The sequence below is a fragment of the Anolis sagrei genome, chromosome 2, assembly GCF_037176765.1.
Source record: "Anolis sagrei isolate rAnoSag1 chromosome 2, rAnoSag1.mat, whole genome shotgun sequence".
Lineage (NCBI taxonomy): Eukaryota > Metazoa > Chordata > Lepidosauria > Squamata > Dactyloidae > Anolis > Anolis sagrei.
Genome location: NC_090022.1, coordinates 163,821,814 through 163,849,004, shown reverse-complemented (window position 1 = coordinate 163,849,004; position 27,191 = coordinate 163,821,814). Strand labels below are relative to the sequence as shown.

Here is a 27,191-nt window from a genome sequence, read left to right as displayed (position 1 = left end):
TTGGAGGTGTCTACGGACAACGCCGGCGCTTCGGCTTGCAAATGGAGATGAGCACCACACCCCAGAGTTGGAGATGATTGGACTTCATGACAGGGGAAAACCTTTACCTTGAGGGCCTCAGTAGGCGTTTTCTAGAGACAAATAAAGGCATCACCTTGATAGTTGGCGATCCCCATGTTGGGGAGCAAGGGGCACTGGATACATCTCCAGTGTTTGGGCTGCTACAGGAGCCCAGAGGTGACATTCCAGGTTTCTCAGGGCTTGGAAGAGAGGCAGACGTCTCTGTGCCAAGGAGGAGTCTGCAAAAAAAGTGGAGAAGGTGGCAGAAATAGCTGTCAGAATAGCAGAAGGGGATAACACACTCCAAGTACTTTTTTCTCCCAGGCCTTACCTTAGAGCACAGTCAGACACAAGGCTTACATCCAGCATTTCATCATAAACTGAGCCTCTCACTCCTTCTCTCAATCATCACTACTCAGGCTAATGCCAGCAGTACACAATATTCTTCCATTGTCAAGCATCCTGGCACCAGACACTAGTGCACCAGGCTGGCATGAATGAAAGTACAGAATGTGAATTTGGAATTAGCAGTACCGTATATTCCAGCATATAAGATTACCTCCAACTTTTCCAGTTAAAATATAGAGTTTGGGATATACTCGCCGTATAAGACTACCCCTCTTCCAACACACACCAAATAAAAAATTTAAAATGCATCAGATTTGATTTCAATATGGTAATTTTCCTATTACTGTACCTCCTTCTCTGCCTCTCCGATCTCGCACATGCGCACCTGCACCGCTTCATTGCAGTCTTCAGGAGTGAGATCTGAGAGGCAGAGGAGGAGGTACAGTAATAGGTTACAAGGGCGGTCTAGATAGGTGAAAGAGTTGTGTTTTTCTGGGCCCAGAGCCACTCTATCTCTTTTTTCCATACCCCGGGCGCCTCGGATGCCTGCAACTTGCTCCGCCCTTCACTTACATCTTCCCGATGGGGTGCCCCTTCACTTCACCATCGGGACTGCATTAAGTCCACGAATCTTGATGAATGGATTTTCTTCCGTCGTACTTGTACAGCATCGTCCTTAATGCTTTCATACAGTCGCTGCATACGGCAGGGACGCGGCCACTGCCATTTTTGAGCTCCCCCCACCATATATGGCAACTGCAGATTCTCCAATCTGGATTGGAAGTTTCAGCACCCGCTCTATAAGACGACTCCTGGTGTATAAGACTACTCCCGCATTTAAGATGACCCCCATGCATAAGGCTAGTAAAGGTTAAGGTAGTCCCCTGACATTAAGTCCTGGGGTGTGGTGCTCATCTCCATTTCTAAGCCGAAGAGCCAGCGTTGTCCGTAGACACCTCCAAGGTCATGTGGCCGGTATGACTGCATGGAGCGCCGTTACCTTCCCGCCGGAGCGGTACCTATGGATCTACTCACATTTGCATGTTTTCGAACTGCTAGGTTGGCAGAAGCTAGGGCTGACAGCGGAAGCTCACGCCACTCCCCGGAATCGAACCTGCGACTTTTCGATCAACAAGCTCAGCAGCTCAGTGCTTTAACCCACTGCGCCACCGGGGGCATAAGGCTACTCCAGCATATAAGATGACTCCCGTGTATAAGACGACCCCTGACTTTTCTTGGGTTAAAAAGTAGTCTTATACACCAGAATATACGGTATATGTTATGATCTGCAATGAATTCACCACTTGGCCTTGCCTTTCCACTCCAGTTCTCCTAATTCTCAGGTGTGAAATAATAATGGCCTGCTCAAAATGGTCCATTTACTTTTATTTAATTCAGAAAATGGAGTCTGAAAAAAGAAACACTCTATTCATAGTTATGCTTTCTGAACTAGCCTCATCACAGTAGAGAGAAAAAAAACACTTAAAATCCGGTTTCTGCCTCCTGCAGAATTCTGGGGTTTGTAGTTTAGGGAGGAACCTTTAACAACCTCACTAAACTACAAACCCCAGAATTCTTCACCTAGTGTGATGAAGTGGCTACAGAGTTCACTCCTCCCTTATCAGTTTTGTCTAAGAGGGGCTCAACTGCAAAAGCAGGACCATGTCAGGGCATCTAAAAAAAACGTGAAACTGGGAGAGGGACAATGCCCAAGTCAGATGCTATTTCTATCTCAACAACAACAGCAAGTAGACAACTGCTGGAAAGATGTACATGGTATGTGCAGACAAGCCAGGGCAAACAGGAAGCAATGCTATTCTCCCCCGAATCCACTCCCAGAAACAGAGAGCTGACTTACGAGCTGAAGCGCTTGGTCAGGCTGCGATGCAGCTTTGGAGAGTTGGGACAAGAATCTGCCGGTGGCTCGATCATACGGGAAATCCGGTAACTTTAGGGAGAAATCAGAAACACATATCTTCTGGCCAAAAAGTCCACCAAGTGTACACTTGCATATTTCTTCTTTGGTGTTTTTTGCCTGTCTCTTCTGACACCTATCCCCGATTTCCCAAAAGGTGTTGGAGTCCCATCCTCAGTCAGGGATCCCCCCCCCCCCCCAGCTTTCTTTCCCTTGCTCCTTTCCTCCTTAGCTCATGGGTTCTACTAGCCTTCCATGAACTTGATGAGAGATGTGTGGGGGAGGTACAATTATTACAAAATCATCATGTATTTCAGTATATGTAGGAAGGGTTGGAGAACAATTGTCATGTATCATGTTTTGCAGTTGATGGTAGTTAGTGGTGGAGGGCCTAGCAGTTGGTTCTGTAGATCCCCTCAAATACTATCATTCTGAAGAAGCCAAATCTTTGAGACTTCACTTATTTAAGTTTATTTAAAGCTCGTGACAGAGATAGCCAGCACTTGGAGGTTAAGGGTGTGTGCAGAAGTCATTGTTATTATGTTTGTGTTTAACTGTTAGAGTATGTATTTGTGTTTGTAACAGTAGCTAAAACTGGAGTCATCTGGTTTGAATCCACAGTGAGCGTTGCCAAGGAGACGAGGCTGGCTAGCTCATGAGAGGGAGAAGTGGGCAGAGCCAAGCAGGAAAAGTTATGTGCGTTTTTAAAAAGCAGGAGAGTGAGGCTTGGAAAGGCCTGAGAGAGAGGCTTGTGTGTGAGCGGCTGGTGTTTTTTCAGTCTAGGAGGGCTGAAGAAAGAAACCTGGCCAGATTCTTTAGTCAAAGAAGACTAAAGGAAGCCTAGTTAAGATCCCTAGTTAAGGAAGGACTAGAGATCAGAGATTTGATCGAGGGAAGATCAAATTGAAAGGCTATTTATAGTAGTGAAACATTGTTCACTAGAGAGCTTCACCTCAGTGAAAGTTAGCCACAAGCGGTGTTATCTGGAAGAGTGGACTGTATTATAAACCACGTGATATTCAAAGTTCCATAAGTTATTTAACAGCCTGCAACTATAAGCTTTGTACACAATAAACTTGTTATCTTTTGTTGAAAACCGTCTCATCTCAACTAATCTGTGTCTGTAGAGCCAGATCTCATCGGTGGTACCTCAAATACCTCACGTTGGTGGCAGTTACCTTAATTTACTAATAAGAATTGGCCTCCTCCATAATATACTCTTCTACACAAATGAGGCCTGAGGTAAATTCCCTCCATAACATCCACATCTGTACAATTGGTGGCAGCGGTGAGATTAAAAAGTGCCTGAGGTAAAATACTTCCAATATTACGGCCTGCCGTTGCCAACCTCAGCAACACACAAGCACCTCCTCGCAATTGGTGATAGCGGTGGGGATCTTCAAAGCTAAAATCCCTATACCCTGTCCATCGTTGAGTTCACATCTTCACAGGTGAAATTGGCCCTCAGAGCTACTGGGCTCCTCCTTTTTGGCTTGAAAATTGTCATTAATGATTTCTTTTTCAGTGAAGCATTTTCTTCTCTTCCCTACCTCTGTTCCTCTGAAAGCTGTAGGTGCTGATGAAAAGCCTTGCAGAAGGAAGGGTTTGGATGGAGGCTGTACCCTTGGCATGACTCCTGCAGCTGATGGATCAAGAAGAGGATGGCGGCTTCCTGAGGAAGAAGACAAACCAGCAAGGTGGATGGGCACTGAAGTCCCTTTCTGATTCCTGGCATTTAGGCTTTCCTCTATTGCCCACTTTCATGCCCTACTGTTCCCAAAGAGATTACGGGCCCCCACAAACTGCCACCAAGTGTCAGGTGCTTTAGCTTAACATTTACCTTGCGTCTTTTCTCAAAGTTGATGAGGTTGCCCTGAAGAATTGGAGAAGTAAAAAGATTGTGATGGTCCTTTTAAACAGTTGTTATTTCTCTTCTTCCCCTACTTTTTTCCAGCTTGCATTCTCCTTCTTTTACCCCATTTATATTCTTTTTCTTAACAATATTTGTATCCATGTAGGCATTTTAAGATCAGCAATGCAATTCATCTCTAGCCCACAATTGTAATCCCACAAACAGATCCTCTCCTTTCTCTAAGACAGGCACGGGCAAACTTCGGCCCTCTAAGTCAGGGGTCCACAAACCTTTTAAACAGAGGGCCAGGTCACAGTCCCTCAAACTGTTGGAGGGCCGAATTATAATTTGAAAAAAAATATGAATGAATTCCTATGCACAGTGCACGTATCTTATTTGTAGTGCAAAAAACACTTTAGAACAAGACAATAATTAAAATGAAGAACAATTTTAAATATAAACTTATTAGTATTTCATTAGGAAGTGTGGGCCTGCTTTTGGCTGATTAGATAGGATTGTTGTTGTTGTTGTTGTTGTGTGCTTTCAAGTCGTTTCAGACTAAGTTTGACCCTGAGTGAGGGCCGGGTAAATGGCCTTGGAGGGCCGTATTCGGCCCCCGGGCCGTAGTTTGAGGACCCCTGCTCTAAGTGTTTGGGACTTGAACTCCCAGAAATCCCAGCCAGCTTACCGGCTGTTAGAAATTGTGGGAGTTGAAGTCCAAAACACCCAGAGGGCCGAAGATTGTCCATGTCTGCTCCAACTAAATGTTACTTTTTGCACTATAGCAACCATTTCCCATCAACACACACACACACACATATATATACTCACCTCCACAAAATCTGGCAGTGCCGTGTCCAGCATGATGAGATCAGTTAAAAAGGTGCCCAGGTATGGGATGGTGGGAGCCTTGAAGAAACCACAAATGGATTTACTCACTTGTTCCTTTTCTTCTCCCCAGCACACCATCTCATTGCAATTCCAACCTCATTTTAAGAGATGAGATTTATTTATGATCAAGATTTTTTTGAATTATAATTTTTATTCTGAAGGAAAAAAAATCTGTAGTGATACAATAAAAGAGTGGGGACATTTCATGAGTATAGAAAAGTGGGAAATAAAGTCAGAAACTAATTTCTAAAAGAAGAAGAAGAGAGAGAAAAGAAAAGGAAAAAAAAGAAAAAATTCCTAAAATAGAGCAAGTGTGGAACAGAAATTTAGTTCTTCCTATCTTCGCCTTGAAGAATTAATAGCTATATAAATAAAAATGTAATGTTCGTTTGTGATATTCACAGAACTCAAAAACCCCTGGACAAATTGGCCCCAAATTTAGACACAAGACACCTGACAAAGCAATCTATGTCCTTCACTTAAAAAAATGGAATTTGTTATTTGGAATTGTAGTTGCTGGGATTTATAGTTCACCTACAATCAAAGAGCATTCTGAACCCCAACAACGATGGAATTGAACCAAACTTGGCACACTGTTCTCCCATGACCAATAGAAAATACTAGAAGGGTTTGGTGGTACTCACCTTGAGTTTTGGAGTTGTAGTTCACCTACACCCAGAGATCACTGAGGACTCAAATAATGATGGATCTGGGCCAAACTCTACACAAATACTCAGTATGCCCAAATGTGAACACTGGTGGAGTTTGGAGAAAATAGAATCTTGACATTTGGGAGTAGTCCCAAACTCCCAAACTACAACATTTGGGAGTTGTAGTTCACCTACAGTCACAGAGCATTCTGAACCCCACCAACGATAGAATTGGGCCAAACCTCCCACACAGAATCCCCATGTGGCCCACAGCAATGCGTGGCAGGGGACGGCTAGTCTAAGGTAAAAGTAAAAGAGAGTTTTTTAAATAGTGCTAGTCCTTTTAAAGTTTGAATTCAGTCATTCTGTGTCATTCATATAATAGCTTCTTCTACTATTATTTCCAGATTTTCATTTTTCAAAAAACATTTCAGGGGTGTCCAGTCCGTTTTCTTTTTTGGGATTTGGGGAGTGACATGAGATTTGATATGTCAATATGTCCATATTCATTATATGTAATAGTCTTAGTGCCCATAGTCTTCTGGTTGGAGTGATTTCTTGTTTCCATAGTTTTGCATACGTTAATCTTGCTGCTGTCATCTTGTAGATCAAAAGTTTGTCTTAGTTTTGGTCTAAAACAAAGTCAAAATACCTAATAAAAAGTATTATGGTTTGTACTTAAATCTTATTTTCAAAACTTGTTGTATTATTTTATGAATATCCTTCCAGAAATCTCTAGCTTTAACACAGTTCCACCACATAGGTAGAAAGGAACCAGTGTGTGCTTTGCATTTCCAGCAGCTGCTGTCACGGTTTGTCATGACTCTTGCCAGCATAGCAGGCGTTATATTGGCAATTTCTTCCTGGATGTTGGTCTTCAAATCTTGTAGGGTCCTTGGACGGTTCACATAAACACGGGATTTCAAAAAACCTCATAGAAAAAAATCATAAGGGGCCAAATCTGGAGGGCGGGCCGGCCACTCCAAATCCGCTCGAAAAGTAGGCCTCAATGGCAAAAGCACGCTCCTCACTGTTCCAACGCATGATGGCGACTGAACTGTGTCAGGACAAAACACTATATTCTCCTGCCTCTCGAACGAGACCACCGCTCCGCTATGTCTTCCACCGACTGAATGGTGCGCATTTTTAAAAAGGAAATTATGCTGCCTTACCCTGTAGTTCACATATTGCACGTCACAATGACTGTCAATCTAATGGGTACACCAAACCCTTTCATGCAACTTACCCCTTGGACTCAAAGGACCAGTTTGGATGTTCACACTGGACTGGGAGAAATAGTTCTTACCAATGGCTTGGTTTGAAGTTTTAGCTTCAGAGATGCTTGTGTAGACATTTGAGGACTGTGACAACCATCACACGAGCCCTGAAGCCCACATTCCTGTTGGAAACAAAACAAGAGAATCAAAAGGCAAACTTGAGGCAATATCAGACATTTGTTGTTGTGTGCCTTCATTGCCGACTTATAGCAACTCCATCATGGGGGTTTCTAGGAGCCCCCAGTGGCGCAGTGGGTTAAACCCCTGTGCCGGCAGGACTGAAGACCAACAGGTCGCAGGTTCGAATCCGGGGAGAGGCGGATGAGCTCCCTCTACCAGCTCCAGCTCCTTATGCAGGGACATGAGAGAAGCCTCCCACAAGGATGATAAAACATCAAATCATCAGGAGTCTCCAGGGCAACGTCCTTGCAGACGGCCAATTCTCTCACACCAGAAGTGACTTGCAGATTCTCAAGTCTCTCCTGACACGACAAAAAACCCCCAAAAAACAAAAATGGGGGTTTCTGAGGATGATAGTGTAACTTGGCCAAGGTCACCCTATCAGTTTCATGGCCAGGGGGCGGGGTGTTAAATTCTGTTCTCCAGAGTTATAGCCCAGTGCTCAAACCACTTGTAGTGGTTTTTTCGGGCTATATGGCCATGTTCTAGAGGCATTATCTCCTGTCGTTTTGCCTGCATCTATGGCAAGCATCCTCAGAGGTAGTGAGTGATGCTTGCCATAGATGCAGGCGAAACATCACAAGAGAATGTCTCCAGAACATGGCCACATAGCCCGAAAAATCCCTACAACAACCCAGTGATTCCGGCCATGAAAGCCTTTGACAATACACTAGATTCTGCCTTAATCAAAGGGTGCGTCTACATTGATTGGTGCACATGGCTGATCCAGCTTAATATGACCTTGCTCCAGTTTAAGCTAAATCAGAGGAAAGCCTGAAACTTGTCCAGAGCCAGCTGCAACTGTTCTCACTAACATCACAAGTTCTCAAGAGAAGGTAGGTGGTGCACCCAAGAAGAAGGCCGATGGTGTATTGCAGCTGTAGAGAGCCATAAAACAGACACATTTCAACTACCTGCAGCAGGATCTCTCGGCAATTCAAGTGATTATCATCTTCGGAAAAGATCTGTGAGAGCTTTCGGAAGGCTCCCCGAGAGTCTCTGTGGGATAAACAGAACTTCATCAGTGGGATTATAATGTCTATTTTTCACAACCTGGATATAATGATGCTAGACGTCTAGTGACCTCTTTAGGCAGCCAGATGTATTACTTCAGTTGTGAAGAATACAGGTTGTGTATCTCTAAGGACCTCATCAGACGGATTTTTGGTTCCATTTCCATGCACCGTGGAAATGGAACCCCACAGGAGCCCACTTCTGGTGGGACTCTGCGGGGCTCCATTTCCGCAGCGGACCTTTTTGTCCCACCTTTACCAACATGTCCACTTCACTAGGTGTTCAAGTGCTTTATTTGTTGACCTTTAACAGAAGCTGATCTATTTCTTGCCAAAGACAAGGAACCAATCTTTACAGCCAGTTTTAAGTTGCTGGCTGTGAAGATAAGTCAGTAAATTCCTGAAAATGAATTAAGAGTGCTTGAAACCATATGTAAATATATATATATAGATTTCAGCATCTTCACTTCCTGTTAAGAAGTCTGACTGCAAATATAAATGGTAATGAAAAGGCTTTGCATGATGGAGCCAGGGATCTCAAATCTAATTTGTGTCATCTTCATGTTTAATGACCGAGTAACTAACAAGATAACTGTACTTTGTACACATCGTACTATATAATTAAAAGTTTAAACTCAGTATGGTTGCAAAACTGGATTCTGGAGCTTGCTCTAGGTCAGTGGTACTCATCCTATGGGTTCCCAGGTATTTTGGCCTACAACTCCCAGAAATTCCAGCCAGTTTACCAGCTGTTGGGATTTTTGTGAGTTGAAGGCCAAAACATCTGGGGACCCACAAGTTGAGAACCACTGCTTTAGATGGAGAAGCAGAGTATATCCTAGGATACTTTGCCCAACATTTCCTCTGTTTCTCACTTGTTGACAGCAGCCCAGGTACGCTTCAGTCGGTAGATGGAGTTGGATTGCAGAGCAGACAGGATGGCATGGAGTGAGGAGAAGTTGCGGAGGTCCCGGCACCGCTGGAGGGCCAAGGTAGCATTTCAGGTTTTCGGACAGGGAACAATAGATATCACTTAGTAAAATAGGGTGGGATTCTCTACAAGGTTTACATGATAATCATTGAACATATTGAATTGTAGTGTAGGAAAAGCCCTTTCGTTTGAAGCACAGTTGACAACCTGTTTGGTTTGATTAGCTGATTAATTAATTAAACCAATAGGAGCCCCCGGAGGCACAGTGGGTTAAGCCGAAGAGCCAGCGTTGTCCGTAGACACCTCCTAGGCCATGTGGCTGGCATGACTGATGGAGCACCATTAACCTTCCCGCCAGAGCAGTACCTATTGATCTACTCACATTTGCATGTTTTCCAACTGCTATGTTGGCAGAAGCTGGAGCTAACAACAGGAGCTCACCCCATCCCACAGATTCTAACTGCCGACCTTTCAGTCAGCAAGTTCTGCAGCTTAGCAGTTTAACCCGCTACACCACCACGACCCCTATAATTTAATATAATATAATAATATTATATTATATTATAATAATATAATATAATATAATATAATATAATATTACTATATCATCTATAGCAGAGGAGGCCCCCTGTGGGTTAAACCCCTTTGTGGCAGGACTGAAGACCGACAGGTCGCAGGTTCAAATCCGGGGAGTGGCGGATGAGCTCCGTCTATCAGCTCCAGCTCCTCATGCGGGGACATGAGAGAAGCCTCCCACAAGGATGATAAAACATCAAAACATCTGGGCATTCCCTGCAATGTCCTTGCAGACAGCCAATTCTCTCACACCAGAAGCGACTTGCAGTTTCTCAAGTCATTCCTGACACGACAAAAATAAATAAAATTAAACCAATGTTAATGGAGGGTATTAGGACTGGGAGGAACATTGGTTAGATAGGTGATTTAATTTCTGGTATGTTAACAATTAAAAACAAATTAAGATCACCTAATCATTCTAATAATAACACTATGTAACAAAATGTTAAACATTTTCTGTTTCTGCTTTGAAAAGTGTTATTTCCTGTTTAATTGTTTGATGCTTACTTTGAAAGTAGTTATTATACTCCAGAAACTTTGTTTTTATGGTTGCCACAAACTATGTGGAATTGGTCGAGACTCTATGAGATATTCATTGAAAAACTATAGCAAAATGTGCTGCAGGATGTCCTGCAGTTCAATAAACTTTTTCTATGTTTTATGGTAGAACCAACACGGAAATGGCATTTACAGAAATCGTTGTTACATAGTGTATTTGTTTGTTTTTACTTAATACGTAAATTGTAGTTTTTCTTCATAGGACTAAATGCCCTGGAGAAAGTTGATCCCCTATGATGCTAAAAGCTAATCTGGTTATTACTTGGCTGATGCACTGCCCAGGAAAAACAGGAGCTGTACGTTTTAATTCAGAGGTAAGTAGGGGCAAACCAAATATGAATATTTATTGCCTTCAATAAATCATGGGGTTACCATAAGCTGATGAACAGTATGAAGGCACATATGCTTGGGTTTGCTTCCCTCCTTGAGAATGTCAATATAGCTTTTGTACTGTTGGGCCAGTTTGAAAAGTGTTGGTTCAGCTAAAGACACGTCCTGACTAAATTACAATTCTTTAACCAGTTAATACTCATTTTAAGACCATTCAATGTGCTTACTATTTGACTTATGTTAGCCCTAGATGTATGAATGTTGTAACTACAATAGATATACTGAATGAATTACATATATTTACATAAACACTGAGTTACCAAGTAGCTGTTGATTCAGATTTTGCATTTAAAACACTGTAACTATGTTATCACCACACATCACAATGACATGTCAATATGATCTCCATCAGAGTCACTCATTGTGAATATCCGCTCATTGTGAAAAACTGGGTTGAAGAAAGGTCATCTGTTCATTCCCTCTCTATGTTAAATCATGAGTGGGAACAGGCCCGTATTTATTTATTATTTATTTATTTCAAACATTTCTACCCCGCCCTTCTCAACCCCAGGGGGGACTCAGGGCAGCTTACAATTGGCATCATAAAATACGGAATACAGAATAACAAATATAACAATTAACATGAACATTAATAAATAAAGATTAAAACAGTATACTTACACTCTGATTAGCTATTGCCCGTCTGGTGGCTGTTTAGCTAGCCATCTGCTAATGAATACTCTGCTTAACTTATCCAAATCCTTTTCCATGCCATAGTCAAACATTATCAATTGTCTTTTAACCTGATTGCCCGAAGGACTGGTCCCACAGCCACGTTTTAACCTTTTTTCTAAAGGTGAGGAGGGATGACGATGACCTAATTTCCTCAGGGAGCAAATTCCACAGGCGGGGGGCCACTACCGAGAAGGCCCTGTCCCTCGTCCCCACCAAGCGTGTTTGAGACAAAGGCGGGGCTGAAAGCAGGGCCTCCCCAGACGATCTTAAGCTCCAAGGTGGGACGTAGAAGGAGATACGTTCAGACAGGTACGCCGTAGCCAGGGGGGGCTTGAGGGGCTTTAGCCCCCCCCCCCCCCCAAATTCTCAGGGTAGTCCGTGAGAAGGCATTACTGGTATATTATTTAAACTGTTATGTTTATTCATATCATGATCTGATCACCATGCTCAATATATCCCATATGCATGGGGGTATTGGGATAATGATACAAAGGTTTGCTAGGGTAGATCCTGAGCCCCCCCCCCCCCAAACTCAATGCCCCTCCCCGAATCAAAATCCTGGCTACGGGCCTGAGTGGGAAGTATCCTAAGAGGGAATACGTTGTTCCTGCCCCATGCATTTTGGGCTATACTTTCCACTTACGGCTTAAACTTTACCATCAGGAAAGCTTATACCACCACAACATTCCCTGCTTGGATCATTTACAGATCATAGAAGATGTGTCACAAAAATTGCAAAGAATCATTCCAAAGCTTGATATTCCCTTGCTCCCCAAGATTAGGCTTATTCATAGCTAGTTAAAATTAATTTTTCAGAACACAAATCCTAGAAACCCCTAAAGTAGCATGGGATACTCCTGATTTTTTTTTTAAAGTTTCACATTTGCTATATTTCTTTCTCTTCCTAAATTGAATATTCCTGATCCTTGATGACTCACATCACCCGCCCCTCTGCTGCTGTGCCAGACCTACCTGGGCGATACAGATCCATTTCTCCAATAGTTGTGCACGCTGGGGACTTCGCAGTGCCAGGTCTCCGAGCACAGATGCTATGACACAGTTGGTGACGGCATTGAACTGGGCCACAGTAGCACGGACACTGGGAGCAATGTGCTGATTTTCCTTTTTGTCTCGCTGAGACCAAACGCAGCCCAGGCAGTGGAAGAGCCTTACTGCTCTAAAGAGATTCTGGGAAAGGAGGAGAAGGAGATTCCATCTGGACAAGAAAGGAGATTCTATCTGAACATTAGGAAGAACTTCCTGACTGTGAGTGCCGTTCAGCAGTGGAACTCTCTGCCCCGGAGTGTGGTGGAGGTGCCTTCCTTGGAGGCTCTTAAACAGAGGCTGGATGGCTATCTGTCGAGGGTGCTTTAAATGCAATTTTCCTGCTTCTTGGCAGGGGATTGGACTGGATGGCCCATGAGGTCTCTTCCATGATTTTATGATTCTAGGGCCATCAGATTGCACCCCAAATCAAGCCATTGCAAAGACAGAGAGTCTTCACAGCCCAAGTTCAGATCTCTATAGGATGGCACTCTTCAAACTAGTACCCTTCCCATCATCCCAACCAGCATGAACTGGGATGACATGAGCTGCAGTCTCTTACATCTGAAGGGCACCAGGAGCACTGCTGTAATGTCTATGATGTATAGCCTAGGGAAATGTGTATGCATAGGTAGAGAAGAAAAGACTGAAGGTGATATGATAGCCATCTTTGAATACCAGAAGGGATTTCACATAGAAAATGGAGTGAGCGTAGTGTCTGTTTCTGCAAAAGAACATGGCCCAATGGATTCAAATTACTAGGATATAGATTCCACCTAAATATCTATATAAATAAAAATGTAATGTTCATTTGTGGGATTAACATAACTCAAAAACTATTGGATGAATTGACACAAAATTTGGACACTATACCCGTAACAGATCAAAAAGTGACCCTCACTCATAACCCCCCCCCCCCCCCAAAAAAAAAACAGTGGAAAGGACTTAAAAACCCAAAAAAGCTAAATGACAAAAAGCTAAATGACGACACAGAAAAAGGGAAGGAAGAGGTAGGGAAGGAACGGGAGGGAAAAAAGAAAGAAACAAAGAGAGAAGGAAAGAAAGAAGGAAAGAGTGGAGGAAGCATGGAAGCAAAGAGCGGAGGAAGGAAGGAAAGAGGTAGAGAATGAAGAAAGGAGAGAAAGAGGAAGAAAAAGAAAAAGGGGGGTGAAGAAAGGTAGAGAAGGAAGGAAGGAAGGAAGGAAGGAAGGAAGGAAGGAAGGAGAGAAAGAAAAAAGGGAAGGAAAGAGGGATCAAAGGAAGGAGGGGAAGAAGGATAGAAAGAGGGAGGGAAGGAAAGAGAGAAGGATGGATGGAAGCAAAAAGTGAAGGAAGGAAGGAAAGAGGTAGAGAAAGAAGAGAGGAGAGAAAGAAGAAGATAAAGAAAAGGGGGGAAGGAAGGAAAGAGGTAGAGAAGGAAAGAAAAGGAAGGAAGGAAGGAAGGAAAGAAAGAGGGAGCAAAGGAAGGAGGGAAAGAAAGAGGGAAAAGAGGAAGGTTGGTCACTGCAACACGTGGCGGGTACAGCTAGTTAGCAATAATTTTCTGGCAGTAGGATCAGTCTGAAAGTGCAATACGGGCAGTCCCCGAACTACAAACATCCAACATACAAATTAGTCAGTTACAAGCAGGAATGAGATAAGAGGAAGTGAGAGGAATCTACCTCTAGGAAAAGAAATTTACTCCTGGAGGAGTTATCAGGGGGGAAAGGTGTCTCCTCTGAAGCTTTCTTGCCAATCTTTGTTTCCACAACAAGCCAAATTTTTCAAAATCCAATTATCACAAGGACAAAAAGAGGTGTGACACCTTCTGAACAGGGGCACAGACAGCAAAACAAACAACGCAAGGGGGTTAATCCTTCCCTATGCTATCCAAAGCTACTCTATCTATCTATCTATCTATCTATCTATCTATCTATCTATCTATCTATCTAAATAAATAAAAATAAAAATAAAAATAAAAATAAAAATAAAAATAAAAATAAAAATAAAAATATAAAAATAAAAATAAAAATAAAAATGTAGTGTTCGTTTGCGGGATTAACATAACTCAAAAACCACTGGATGAATTGACACTACATTTGGACACAAGACACCTAACAATGTATGTCCTTCACTAAAAAAAATTGAATTTGTCATTTGGGAGTTGTAGTTGCTGGGATTTATAGTTCACCTACAATCAAAGAGCATTCTGAACTCCGCCAAATTGAACCAAACTTGGCACACAGTTCTCCCATGACCAACAGAAAATACTGGAAGGGTTTGGTGGGCAGTGTCCTTTGGTTTTGGAGTTGTAGTTCACCTACATCCAGAGATCACTGTGGACTCAAACAATGATGGGTCTGGACCAAACTACACGAAGACTCAATATACCTAAATGTGAACACTGGTGGAGTTTGGGGGAAAATAGAATCTTGACATTTGGGAGTTGTAGTTGCTGGGATTTATAGTTCACCTACAATCACAGAGCATTCTGAACCCCACCAACGATAGAATTGGGCCAAACCTCCCACACAGAACCCCATGTGGGCCACAGCAATACGTGGCAGGGGACGGCTAGTATATAAATAAGAGCTTTGGACATGTATGTGTGTGTCTGGAGTTAAACTTCAAAAATGTATCTGTTCCAACTTACATACAAATTCGACTTAAGAACAAACCTACAGAAACTATCTTGTTCGTAACTTGGGGACTGCTTGTACTCTGGTGATGGAATCTCCTTCTTTGGAAGTCTTTAAATAGAGATTACATGGTGTGGCTTAGGGTGCATCTATACTGTAGAATAAATGCAGCTTGGCATCACTTTAATTAGCATGGATCTATGCTATCGAATCCTAGAGTTGTAGTTTTTTAAGGCCTTTAACTTTCTCTGCCAAAGAGTGCTGGTGCCTCATCAATGATAGGATTCCATAGCATTCAGCCATGTCAGTTAAAGTGGTGTTAAACGACATTCATTCTGCGGTGTAGATGCACCCTTAGTTATACATTCCTGCATGGCAGGGGTGGACTAGATGGCCCATGTGGTCCCTTCCAATTCCATGATTCCATTACACAGTCATCAATTTACTTCTCTGAAAAAGGGTACATACTTGAAAGAATGGCTTGGAAGCCTGATATCTATCAGCCATTACAGTTTAGTTTTTAGGTTTGGAAGCTGAACCCAGGTTTTGAGGTCTAATCCATACAAGCAAAGCTAGCTTCATATCAAGTTTCGTCTCTTTTCAGTCCCTGTTCCTTGGGATCTTACTTACAGCATCCATTAGGGTTAGCTGCTCAGCCGCTTCATCCACGGAAAAGGCCAGCAAGGTTGGCATGTCTTCACATCCCACTGCCCCAACTGCTTCTCCAGTCACCTGTGGCAGTCTCATTTCTGCAGGTTCTCCTGTGGTGCCATAAAACGAGAGTATGGGCAATAGGGGACAAATGACACCTTAAGAGAAATCCCTGCAAGGCCTCCCCGCTGCCACTTTGTGCTTTTCCTGCAAGGCAGAAGGAAGTTGTACTATATGTTCCCTAGAGTTGTTCCTCTTATTATTATTGGTATTGTTATTGTTGTTGTTTCAAAGGCTGGGTGGCCATCTGTTGGGGTGCTTTGGGTGTGCTTTTTCTGAAGGCAGAAGGAGGTTGGACTGGATAGCCTCTGGGTTGCTGCTATTATTATTATTATTATTATTATTATTATTATTATTATTATTATTGCAAAGGCTGGGCAGCCCCTGGGATCTTCCACTTAGGGACAGGGCCTTCTCGGTGGTAGCCCCTCGCCTGTGGAATGCACTCCCCGGGGAAATTAGGTCATCAACATCCCTCCTCTCTTTCAGAAGGAAGTTAAAAACCTGGATATGAGACCAGGTTTTTGGGTAAGCTGGCAGATGGATAAAGGACAATGATGTCCAGAGTAGGAAAGGACAATGATAATGCTGGATGGACTATGGATTTATGAATTGGCGAACGTTGACCACAAGATGATTTTATTGCTGCTATTGTATTAATTTTATTGTTTTAACTAGTTATAATTGTTGTTGTTATATTGTATTTTGTGAACTGTTAGGCATCGAATTGTGCCTTTTGTAAGCTGCCCTGAGTCCCCCCTAGGAGGTTGAGAAGGACGGGGTAGAAGCTCTCGAAATAAATAATAAATAATAAATAAAATACTGTTACGGTAAGTTTATGTTGGTTAAAATTGTTCTTCAGCTGTGGCGCAACTGGCTGGGAGTCAGTTGCATTAAGATCACTACTGACCGAAAGGTCATGACTTCGAAGCCAGCTCGGGTCGGAGTGAGTGTCCGACCAATTTGTGTAGCTTGCTGTCAACCTTTGCAGCCCGAAAGACAGTTGCATCTGTCAAGTAGGAAATTTAGGTACTGCTTATGCAGGGAGGCTAATTTACGACACCATAAAAATCTCCAGCAAGAATGCAAAGAATGGGGAAGTACTTCATCAGTAAGTTTATGTTGGTTAAAATTGTTCTTCAGCTGTGGCGCAGCTGGCTGGGAGTCAGCTGCATTAAGATCACTACTGACCGAAAGGTCATGACTTCGAAGCCAGCCCGGGTCAGAGTGAGTGTCCGACCAATTTGTGTAGCTTGCTGCCGACCTTTGCAGCCCGAAAGACAGTTGCATCTGTCAAGTAGGAAATTTAGGTACGGCTTATGCGGGGAGGCTAATTTACGACACCATAAAAATCTCCAGCAAGCATGCAAAGAATGAGGAAGTACTTCATCAGTAAGTTTATGTTGGTTAAAATTGTTCTTCAGCTGTGGCACAGCTGGCTGGGAGCCAGCTGCATTACGATCACTACTGACCAAAGGGTAATGAGTTCGAAGCCAGCCCAGGTCGGAGTGAGTGTCCGACCAATTTGTGTAGCTTGCTGTCAACCTTTGCAGCCCGAAAGACAGTTGCATCTGTCAAGTAGGAAATTTAGGTACTGCTTATGCGGGGAGGCTAATTTACGACACCATAAAAATCTCCAGCAAGCATGCAAAGTATGAGGAAGTACTTCATCAGTGTCACAAATGGATGGTGAAGCAACAGCTCCCCTGGAGGCCAGAATACCCTCATGAAAAGTTGGAATGTTAAATGGCTTCTGTGTGTCTGTCTATATATGTTGTGTGTCTATGGCATTGAATGTTTGCCATGTATATGTACACTGTAAACCGCAATGAGTCCCCTGCGGGGTGAGAAGGGTGGAATATAAATACTGTAAATACATTTATTTATTTATTATTATTTATTTATAGTATTTGTATACCGCTTTTCTCACCCTGAGGGGGACTCAAAGCGGTTTACACATAAGTAATGGCAAAAATTCCATGCCAGTATAAACAATTACAATTATGCACTACTATTAGACATAAATCAAATTAAAAAATGCATCCATGAGCAATAAAACAATCATTAAAACAATAAAACAGTACTGTATTGTTCTTTCTTTCTTTGCACTACAAACAATATGTATACATAAGAATCTGTAATTTTTTTTCAATTAGTTCACACAAACGTTCTTCACCCATCTGCCACTGGCCTGGCCCATCTGTCAAATTTTAAAATGCAAGGCAGCTCCTGTGTCCAAACATTTTTGGAAGCTCTAGTCTAGGAGAAACTTTTCCTTCAAAAAGGGCTCTGCAGCTTTAAATGTCTGAGAACCCCTGCCTTAGAGAATACAGTCCAATCAACAGCGATTGCTCACAGTTTTCTAAAGGGAGCACAGCTTCTAATGATATGCTAATTTACATCATCTAATTTGGGAAATAAAATATGATAATTCAAGAGCTCTATCACATTACACACAGTATGGTTCCACATTAACCTGACTGATCCTGTGAAATCCTAGGATTTATATTTTGGGGAGGCAGTAGAGGAGTTCTCTGGCTTTGAGTGCTAAGTGATCCTCCCTAAATTACACGTCCCAGGATTACCTAGCTTGCAACCACAGCAGTTACAGGAGAGCCATAGTGCTATAATTATATAATGTACAAGAGCGTGTAAGCCTAATCTTTATCATGGTGTTACTGAATCAGGATATTTTGTTGGTTTAACTGAGACAGATCGGACAATTTTGGTAGTTAAAAGGGCCAGAATTATTTCTCTCTCTCTCTCTTTTTCTCACACACACACACAAACACACACACACATACACACACATTCTATCTATATAAATAAAAATGTAATGTTCGTTTGTGGGATTAACATAACTCAAAAACCACTTGATGAATTGCCGCCAATTTGGCCACAAGACACCTAACTACCCAAGGAGTAACCATCACTCAAAAAATTGATTTTGTCATGTGGGAGTTATAGTTACCTGGATTTATAGCTCACCTACAATCAAAGAGCTTTCTGAACTCCACCAATTATGGAATTGAACCAAACATGGCACACAGGACTCCCAAGACCGACAGAAAACACTAGAAGGGATTGATGGGCATTGACCTTGAGTTTGGGAATTGTAGTTCACCTACATCCAGACAGCACTGTGGACTCAAACAATGATGGATCTGGACCAAACTTAGTAGGGATACTCAGTATGCCCAAATATGAACACAGATGGCGTTTGGGGGAAATAGACCTTGACATTTGGGAGTTGTAGTTACTGGGATGTATAGTTCACCTACAATCAAAGAGCATTCTGAACCCCACCAACGACAAAATTGGGGCAAACTTCCCACACAGAACCCCCATGACCAAGAGATAATACTCAAGGTCATCTAATCCAACTCCCTTCATCAGGGCAAGAAAACGTAATCAAAGTCCTTCTGACAAAGAGCCCTCCAGCCATAGATATAGATAGATAGATAGATAGATAGATAGATAGATAGATAGATAGATAGATATTATTCACACAGAGAGAGATATAGTATCCTAGATTTGAAAGGGACCCCAATAGAAGAGACTTAAAAAGCCAAAAATCAAAAAATATATTACAATACATGCTCAAAACCACACACACACACACACACACACACACACATACACAAACACACATATATACACATGTACACAAATATATACACACACATATACACATATATACACAAACAAAACACAGCAACGTGTGGCAGGGGATGGCTAGTGTTATAGAAAATCCTGAATCAAACCAAGATGTGCCTCGAGGCCATTACTGGATGGCTGCGTGCCAGCAGGTTGAGGGTGAATCCAGCAAAGATGGAGATCCTATGGCTGGGTCAACTGGGCAGTGGGGATATCCATCTGCCTACCCTGGATGGTGAGGCGCTACGCCCGTCATCGCTGGTAAAGAGTCTGGGAGTCCTTTTGGACCCTCTGCTGACAATGGAGGCCCAGGTCTCCACCGTTAGCAGAACCGCCTTTTTTCATCTGTGGCAGGCTAGACGGCTGGCCCCCTACCTGTCCAGGGACAACCTAGCTACAGTGATCCAGGCCACGGTCATCTCAAGACTGGACTACTGTAACGCCCTCTACATTGGCCTTCCTCTGTCGGTGATCCGGAAGCTCAAGTTGGTACACAATGCAGCTGCTCGGCTTCTTGCGGGAATTCCGATGAGATGCCACATAACACCAATCTTACTACAGTTGCATTGGTTACCAATTGAGCACTGGATCACTTTCAAAGTGATGGTACTCACCTTTAAGGCCTTGCATGGTCTGGGGCTCATGTACCTGAGGGACCGCCTCACCCCCTACCAACCCCAGAGATCCCTCTGGTCTGAGGACCAAGATTTGTTGGAAATTCCCAGTGTCAAGATCTTGCATCTAACAGCAACCAGACGCAGAGCCTTTACAGCAGTGGCACCATCGCTCTGGAATACTCTGCCACCTGAAGGCCGTGCCTTGCGGGACTTATCAGCTTTCCGCAGGGCATGTAAGACATACCTGTTTCCCTTTGATTTTTAATACTGCTGTTTTTAAATTGTTTTAAATTGTTTTTAAATTGTGTTAGATTTTAGCCATTCTTGTAAGCCGTTCTGAGCCCCAGGGGCATATAAGTTCGAATAATAAATAAACAAATAAATAAACTTCCTCCTACCTAAGCATCAAGCAACAGGCAACACTGCAAGGATTCTAAGGCATGCTTTTCCTTATGGGCATTTCTTTAGTACCTATGAAACATTAGTCCCAGAGTAATTGCTTGGCATATCTCTACATGTCCAAAAGCCAGGAAGGCATCTCCTCCTCACTAGGCGGGTAAACATCCAACGTAACCATGATTCTAGATCCCTACCGTCAGTCTCCATTCCTGTTGTTCGTCTTCTCACGTCTTCCTCCTTCCTCTGTTCCTGTTGGGTTTGCAGCAGTTCTTCGGCCAGAGCACATGCGGCAGAAGCTGGCGCAGAGTGGTGCAGAAAATGCAATATTTGTTTCAAGTTGAAATGTTCAGGGGGATCCCAGAAATCCTCAGGGTAATCCTGTAGCCAGAGCTCCAAGATCTGTATCACTCCCCTATGGCCAGAAGAGAAATGCAATCAGTTCTTACTCTCTCCATCACCTTTCCTGTCTCAGTTCTGTGCCCGCTATCTCTGGCCTTCACGTCGGCACAATTTGATGCCATATATAAAATACATACATTGATAAAAAGCAAAAAAGAACCATTACAGTACATTTAAAAACATAAAAACAATGAACAATAAAAAAGTTATCCCAAACTGTTTGGCCATGGGTAACACTGGCTGTATCCACACTGTCTGACAATGCAATTTGAAACTACATACTGCATATGCTCAGTGTGAAAGGGTCTTTGAGTGAAATTTGCAAATGCTAAGCAAAGGGCTTTGAATGAAATTAACAGCAAAAGAGAAATATACCCTTTCTCTGTAGAAAAGGAGCAACACGGAAGAAAATGTTTTTAAGAAACAAGATGTGACATGTAGAGGTCGGAAGTTGTGTTGTGGTTAAGATCAAAGATTGTGGTTAAGTGCAGAGCCTGCAGGTACAAGAAGGTACTTTCCATCAAAAGGTCAAGGGAGAGGGGGCTGGAAAGAGAGTACTTTCCATGACCTATTACTTGAGTATAAAAGTCAGTAGAAAAAGAGGAGGGGCGCGGTAGTCACTTGAAGGGTAGCATCTGCGTATGCTGCCAGGCTGTCCGTCCTCTTCATGAAGAAACTAAAATAAACCTTGTTTTTTTATCTTTTTTGGGACTGTCTCCTTCCTTACGTGTTCCCGTGATGTGGACCTAAGAAGACCCAATTTAGGGTATCTAACAAGTGGAGACTCATATGTCACAGGCACGATTGGTGGGGATGAGAGACAGGGCCTTCTCGGTGATTGCTCCCCAGCTATGGAACTCCCTTCCTGGTGAGATCAGGTCGGCCCCCTCTTTCCTGTCCTTTAGAAGGATGGTAAAAACTTGGCTGTGGGACCAAACTTTCAGGACAGGGCAATAAAGCATTACCAGGCCAATTAGATTTGACGTGGATGACTAGAATGGTTTTAAATGGTGTATTTTAATATTTTGATAAATGTTTTTCATGTTTATGTATGTATATAAGAATTTGTGTTCTGGCATTGAACGTTTGCCGTATATATGCTGTGCTCCACCATAAATAAATAAATATGACGCAGTTCAATGCAATCAATATGAATCTTCACTGACCATATAATGCAGTTTCACACCGCATTATATGGCAATGTAGATAAGACCTGACTATTACAGGCAGGTGAGTGTGGTTGGGAATGTGAGCAGTAGTTTAGGCAAATTTGTGCCTAAAAATGACACTATTATCATAATTTAAGGCCCTTCCACACAGCCCTATATCCCAGAATATCAAGGCAGGAAATCCCACAGTATCTGCTTTGAACTGGGTTATCTGAGCCCACACTCAGATAATGTGGGATTTTCTGCCTTGATATTCTGGGATATAGGGCTGTGTCGAAGGGCCCTTAGATGGTCTAAGCAATTATACATCCTAGCTCTGGAAAGACAAAGGAACACCAGTACAGTCAGACAGAATTAGAAAAAAAAAATCACAGAACCTCACAAAATCCAGGTAGGACTGAGACTACTTTTAGGATGCTACCTCAAGCAGCAGAGTTTGATTATTGTAAATGGGTGTCCGGTGTTTTATGCATTAAAATAGCTTCCAATACTAGAGATGGGGGAAAGTATTTGAGGGATTTTCTGCCGGGGAAGGTGCCAAAAATCCATATCTGTCCTCGGGCTCTGTGGATCTTAATGTGGATGAGTGGGTGGATGCCATTTCCTGCTCCATTTCAAGCAGTAAAATGCTTTGAGCTGTCAAGAGGGAAAATCAACCAGCCATGACAGTTAAACCTTTACAAACATTACGCCTGTATGCCTTCCAGTCATTTTTGATTTTGAGATTTTTTGAAGGCTTATTGCTCTGTCGTGGGTTTTTCTTGGCAGGATTTCCTCCAAGGGGTTGCCATTGCCACCTTCTGAGGGTGATTGAGTGCTACTTGCCCAAGGCCACACAATAACTGAGGAGGGATTCAAACTCCGGTCTTCTGGAGTCCTACTCTGTCATTCAATCCACTATATCAGGGGTCCTCAAACTAAGGCCCGAGGGGCAGATATGGCCCTCCAAGGTCATTTACCCGGCCCTCGCTCAGGGTCAACCTATGTATTTGTTTGCAATACAAGTGAGATATGTGCAACATGCATAGTGATTTGTTCATTTTTTTTCCAAACTATAGTCCTGCCCCCAACAGTTCACTGGCCCTCTGTTTAAAAAGCTTGAGGACCTCTGATGTACATTGTAGAATTAATGTAATTTGAGAGTGTTTAATTGTCATATCTCAATGCTATGGAATTATAGTTCAGGAAGGCACCAGTACTCTTCGGCAGTCAAGGCTAAATGCTTTGTAAAACTACATCAAGGATAGACTACTGCAACGCACTCTACATGGGGTTGCCTTTGAAGACTGCTCGGAAGCCAGGCTTCCCCCCCCCCCCCCCCCCCGGCCGAAATTCTCATGGTGGTCCGCGAGAAGGCCTTACTGGTACATTATTTAAACTGTTATGTTTATTCATATCATGATCTCATCACCATGCTCAATATATCCGATAAGCATGGGGGTATTGGGATAACGATACAAAAGGTTTGCTAGGGTAGACCCTCTTTCACTCAGACTCAGGCCCCCCTAATCAAACTCGGCTCCCCTCGAATCAAAATCCTGGTTACGGGCCTGTCGGAAGCTTCAAATAGTCCAATGAGAGGCAACCAGGTTAATAACTGGGGCAGCATAAAGGGAGCATACAATTCCCATGTTACGACAACACTGGCTGCCAGTTTGCTACCGGGCACCATTCAAAGTGCTTGTTTTTAGCCTATAAAGCCCTAAACGGCCCGGCCCAAATTATCAAAGTGTTCAACCTTCTGACTTCTTTCCACTGTGCGTGATATGCCACCCAGCCTCCCATACCCATTGCCTTACTTGTCTGGTCCCAGGGGCAGCAGCAGCTCCAGAACATGGGTGGGGGTGGCAAAGGCCTTGTAAGTGGCCAGGAAGCTGGCTATGCAGTCTCCGTCGCCCTCCACATTGGCAGACACCAGCCACTTCAGTAGCCTCGGGAGCGTGGCAGCCCTCAACACGCGTCTCTTGCAAGTGCGGTACTGTACAAAGGGACACTCTGGGGGACTGGGGTCATCCTGTAGGGAAAGCACAGTGGTGATGGAGGCGAAGCTACACAGTGACCACATGAGATCAATCCTCTCAGTTCTTGTGGGTTTTTTCGGGCTATATGGCCATGTTCTAGAAGCATTTCTCCTGACGTTTCGCCTGCATCTATGGCAAGCTTCCTCAGAGGTGAGGTCTGCTGGAGCTGGGAAAAAAGGGGGTTTATATATCTGTGGAATGACCAGGGTGAAACGTCAGGAGAAATGCTTCTAGAACATGGCCATATAGCCCGAAAAAACCCACAAGAACTGAGTGATTCCAGCAATGAAAGCCTTCGACAATACATAGATCAATCCTCTGTTTACTTTCTATGGAGATATCCCAATGGCATAGAAGTAAGTTGCTTATATTCAGCATAGCCACTGCCTGTTTTCATGTGTGGGAGATTCATTCTGGGCTATTAAAAATCTAATCTTTGAAATCAGATTAATTGTCTGAAAAAATGCATATGATATTCATGGCATCCGTTGATATTTATGGGAATCTCCAGTCCATTTGAGGGAACATGCGATTGTGAAATTTTGGTGCCCAAATGACAGTGTTGCTTGATACCCATAGGAAGTTGGGTCCAACACTAGGGGTGTTCCTCAAATAACACTATGTAGCACAATTTTTGTTCCTGGATTATAAATGTCATTTCCTAATTGGTTTTATCATTAAAACATGAGAAACGTTTCTTAAACTGCAAATACTTTGTTTTTGTGGGAAATCCTTCATCACATTTTGCTATAGTTTTTCAGTGAATATCTCACTGAGTCTCAACCACTTCAACATAGTTTGTGGCAGCCACAAAAATGAAGTTTGGGGAGTAAAGCAACTATTTTCAAAGTAAGTACCACACTGCCCAATATCCCAGAATATCAAGGTAGAAAATCCCACAATAGCTGCTTTGAGCGGCGTTATCTGAGTCCACACTCAGATAATGTGGGATTTTCTGCCTTGATATTCCGGGATATCGGGCTGTGTGGAAGGGCCCTGAGTCTAAACTGCCAGTTCAATCTGGATTTTATACAACTGTGTAGAAGGGGCCTCAGAAGAGCATTCTCCATTCCAACTCACTGCTCGTCAGTTTTAGAACTTGGGAAATGTTACATTTTTGATAACTTGATAACTACACCCAGAATTCTCCAGTTGAGCGGGTGGGGAACACCACTGTGCAAGTTCTTAGTCAGTTCAAACCCAGTTTGGTATTGGAGAAAGGGGCCCACAATTTGTTCCCTGGAGGAAGGTGGCACATACCAACTGATGAGGTCTGTTGGCTGTAGGTTCTGATTTCACTCGCTGAAGGATGATGCTGTATATAGCCCCATCTTCCACCTCGTCGCCCCACTGTTGTAGCGGTGTCTGGAAAAGTCAGAGAATTGAACAGAGCAAAGAGACCTGGGCTTGGGTCTTGCAATGAAGAAACAAACATGGCAGAGTGGGACAATGCCTAAATCAGTTGAGTTGGAAGCACACCTTGGAACCACCCAAAACATATTTTTAATGTGTATTGTCACAATTACTCAAATTTATAGCTTTAGCTATCTTGGGCATCTAGTATAGACAGAGAAGAGACCACATGGGCCATCCAGTCCAATCCCTATTGCTATCTGCATTCTGCACCACAAGCTATCATTTTGTGCCTGGTCTGATTAGTACAACTCTGGAGCCCCCGGTGGCGCAGTGGGTTAAACTCCTGTGCCGGCAGGACTGAAGACCGACAGGTCGCAGGTTCGAATCCAGGGAGCAGCGGATGAGCTCCCTCTATCAGCTCCAGCTCCTCATGAGGGGACATGAGAGGAGCCTCCCACAAGGATGATAAAAACATCAATACATCCGGGCGTCCCCTGGGCAACATCCTAGCAGACGGCCAACTCTCTCACACCAGAACCAACTTGCAGTTTCTCAAGTCGTTCCTGACATCAAAAAAAAAAAAAGAGTACAACTCTGATGTAAAACAGCTGCCAGAAAGCCTGAAATCTACCCATCTCTATACAGTCTAATTTTTTAAAAAATCATGTAATATTAAAAGTATTTAAAATATAAGCCAGCAGGGAGGGGGAAAGAAAATTGAAGATAGGGAAATTCTTAAGATTAAAATCCATTCTTTTAAAAAACAAACAAAGTGAATACTACAATGTGTTTGCATCCCTTTTCAGTGGGAGATGTACACAAAACTTTTCCGGTGTATTCACTTTAATGAATGGACATCATGCTGGGAAGGTGGCCTGAATGGACAAGATTGCCATCAGTCTCAAATGTCCTGAGCTTAGAAAACAAAACAAGAAAAACTTGGGGACAGGACATAGAATCATAGTGTTGGAAGGGACCTTGTGGGCCATCCAGTCCAACTCCCTACCTAGAAGCAGGAAAATTACATTCAAAGCACCCCTGACATGACCATCGCAGAGTTCAGGCGGTGTTGTATTTTGGTATCAATGTTGACTTTTGTGGAGAGGTGGCTGCCAAAGTAGCGGAAATGGTCAACATTTTCTAATGTTACACCATTAAGCTGTATCTCTGGCATTGGAGAGGGATTGGCTGGTGACTGCTGGAAGAGCACTTTGGTTTTCTCAATGTTCAATGACAAACCAAACTTCTCGTATGCTTCTGTGAAGGTGTTTAGAGTGGCTTGTAGGTCTTCTTCTGAATGTGCACAGACGACATAGTCATCAGCATATTGGAGTTCTGTAACATATGTTGTCGTAACCTGTTTTGGCTTTCTGTCTGCTGAGGTTAAATAGCTTGCCATCTGTCCGATAGATGATTTCCACTCCGGTGGGGAGCTTCCCATCAACAAGATGAAGTATCATAGTAACTTTCATAGTAAGTACCACATAATTAAACAGGAAATAGCACTTTCAAACCAGGAACAGAACATTTTTAAATTTTTGTTACGTAACGTAAATTTTGCCATCTTGATCACATAGGGGCATTTTAAAATCAGGTGAAAATGTGGAATGACTGAAGAGTCATTGGAGCATGACTTATAGGGACTTCCCTGCATTTCAGATTTTGCTACTGCAGCATTTATGAAGCTCCCCCTCCCACCTGTCTAGCAAAAGCATCAACCTGTTTAAATTTCACATGGACTACTGTTTACAGGCATACAAGAGAGGAGGCAAGTGTCCTGTTACTAATGTTATCAATACACAAGACAGCAGCTTGGATTTGAGTAAAGGAAGCACCTCACAGGTGATTGCTTCCTTAGAATCATAGAATCATAGAGTTGGAAGA

At 43.0% G+C, this 27,191-nt stretch overlaps 1 protein-coding gene across 1 annotated transcript in view; it reads right to left on the bottom strand.

Moving 5' to 3' along the window:
• The window catches only part of RGL3 (ral guanine nucleotide dissociation stimulator like 3), a 40,475-nt gene that overhangs the window by 6,123 nt on the left and 7,161 nt on the right, over nt 1–27,191 (bottom strand). Inside the window, exons 2-14 of the mRNA XM_060759777.2 lie at nt 25,212–25,316; nt 23,730–23,944; nt 20,557–20,774; nt 15,609–15,739; nt 12,289–12,504; nt 9,062–9,165; nt 8,088–8,172; nt 7,023–7,115; nt 5,007–5,084; nt 4,164–4,196; nt 3,874–3,995; nt 2,267–2,356; nt 155–299 (exon numbers count right to left, since the gene is read on the bottom strand). Coding sequence (XP_060615760.2) covers nt 155–299; nt 2,267–2,356; nt 3,874–3,995; nt 4,164–4,196; nt 5,007–5,084; nt 7,023–7,115; nt 8,088–8,172; nt 9,062–9,165; nt 12,289–12,504; nt 15,609–15,739; nt 20,557–20,774; nt 23,730–23,944; nt 25,212–25,316 — 1,635 coding nt within the window. The remainder of the gene's footprint in view (nt 1–154; nt 300–2,266; nt 2,357–3,873; nt 3,996–4,163; nt 4,197–5,006; nt 5,085–7,022; nt 7,116–8,087; nt 8,173–9,061; nt 9,166–12,288; nt 12,505–15,608; nt 15,740–20,556; nt 20,775–23,729; nt 23,945–25,211; nt 25,317–27,191) is intronic.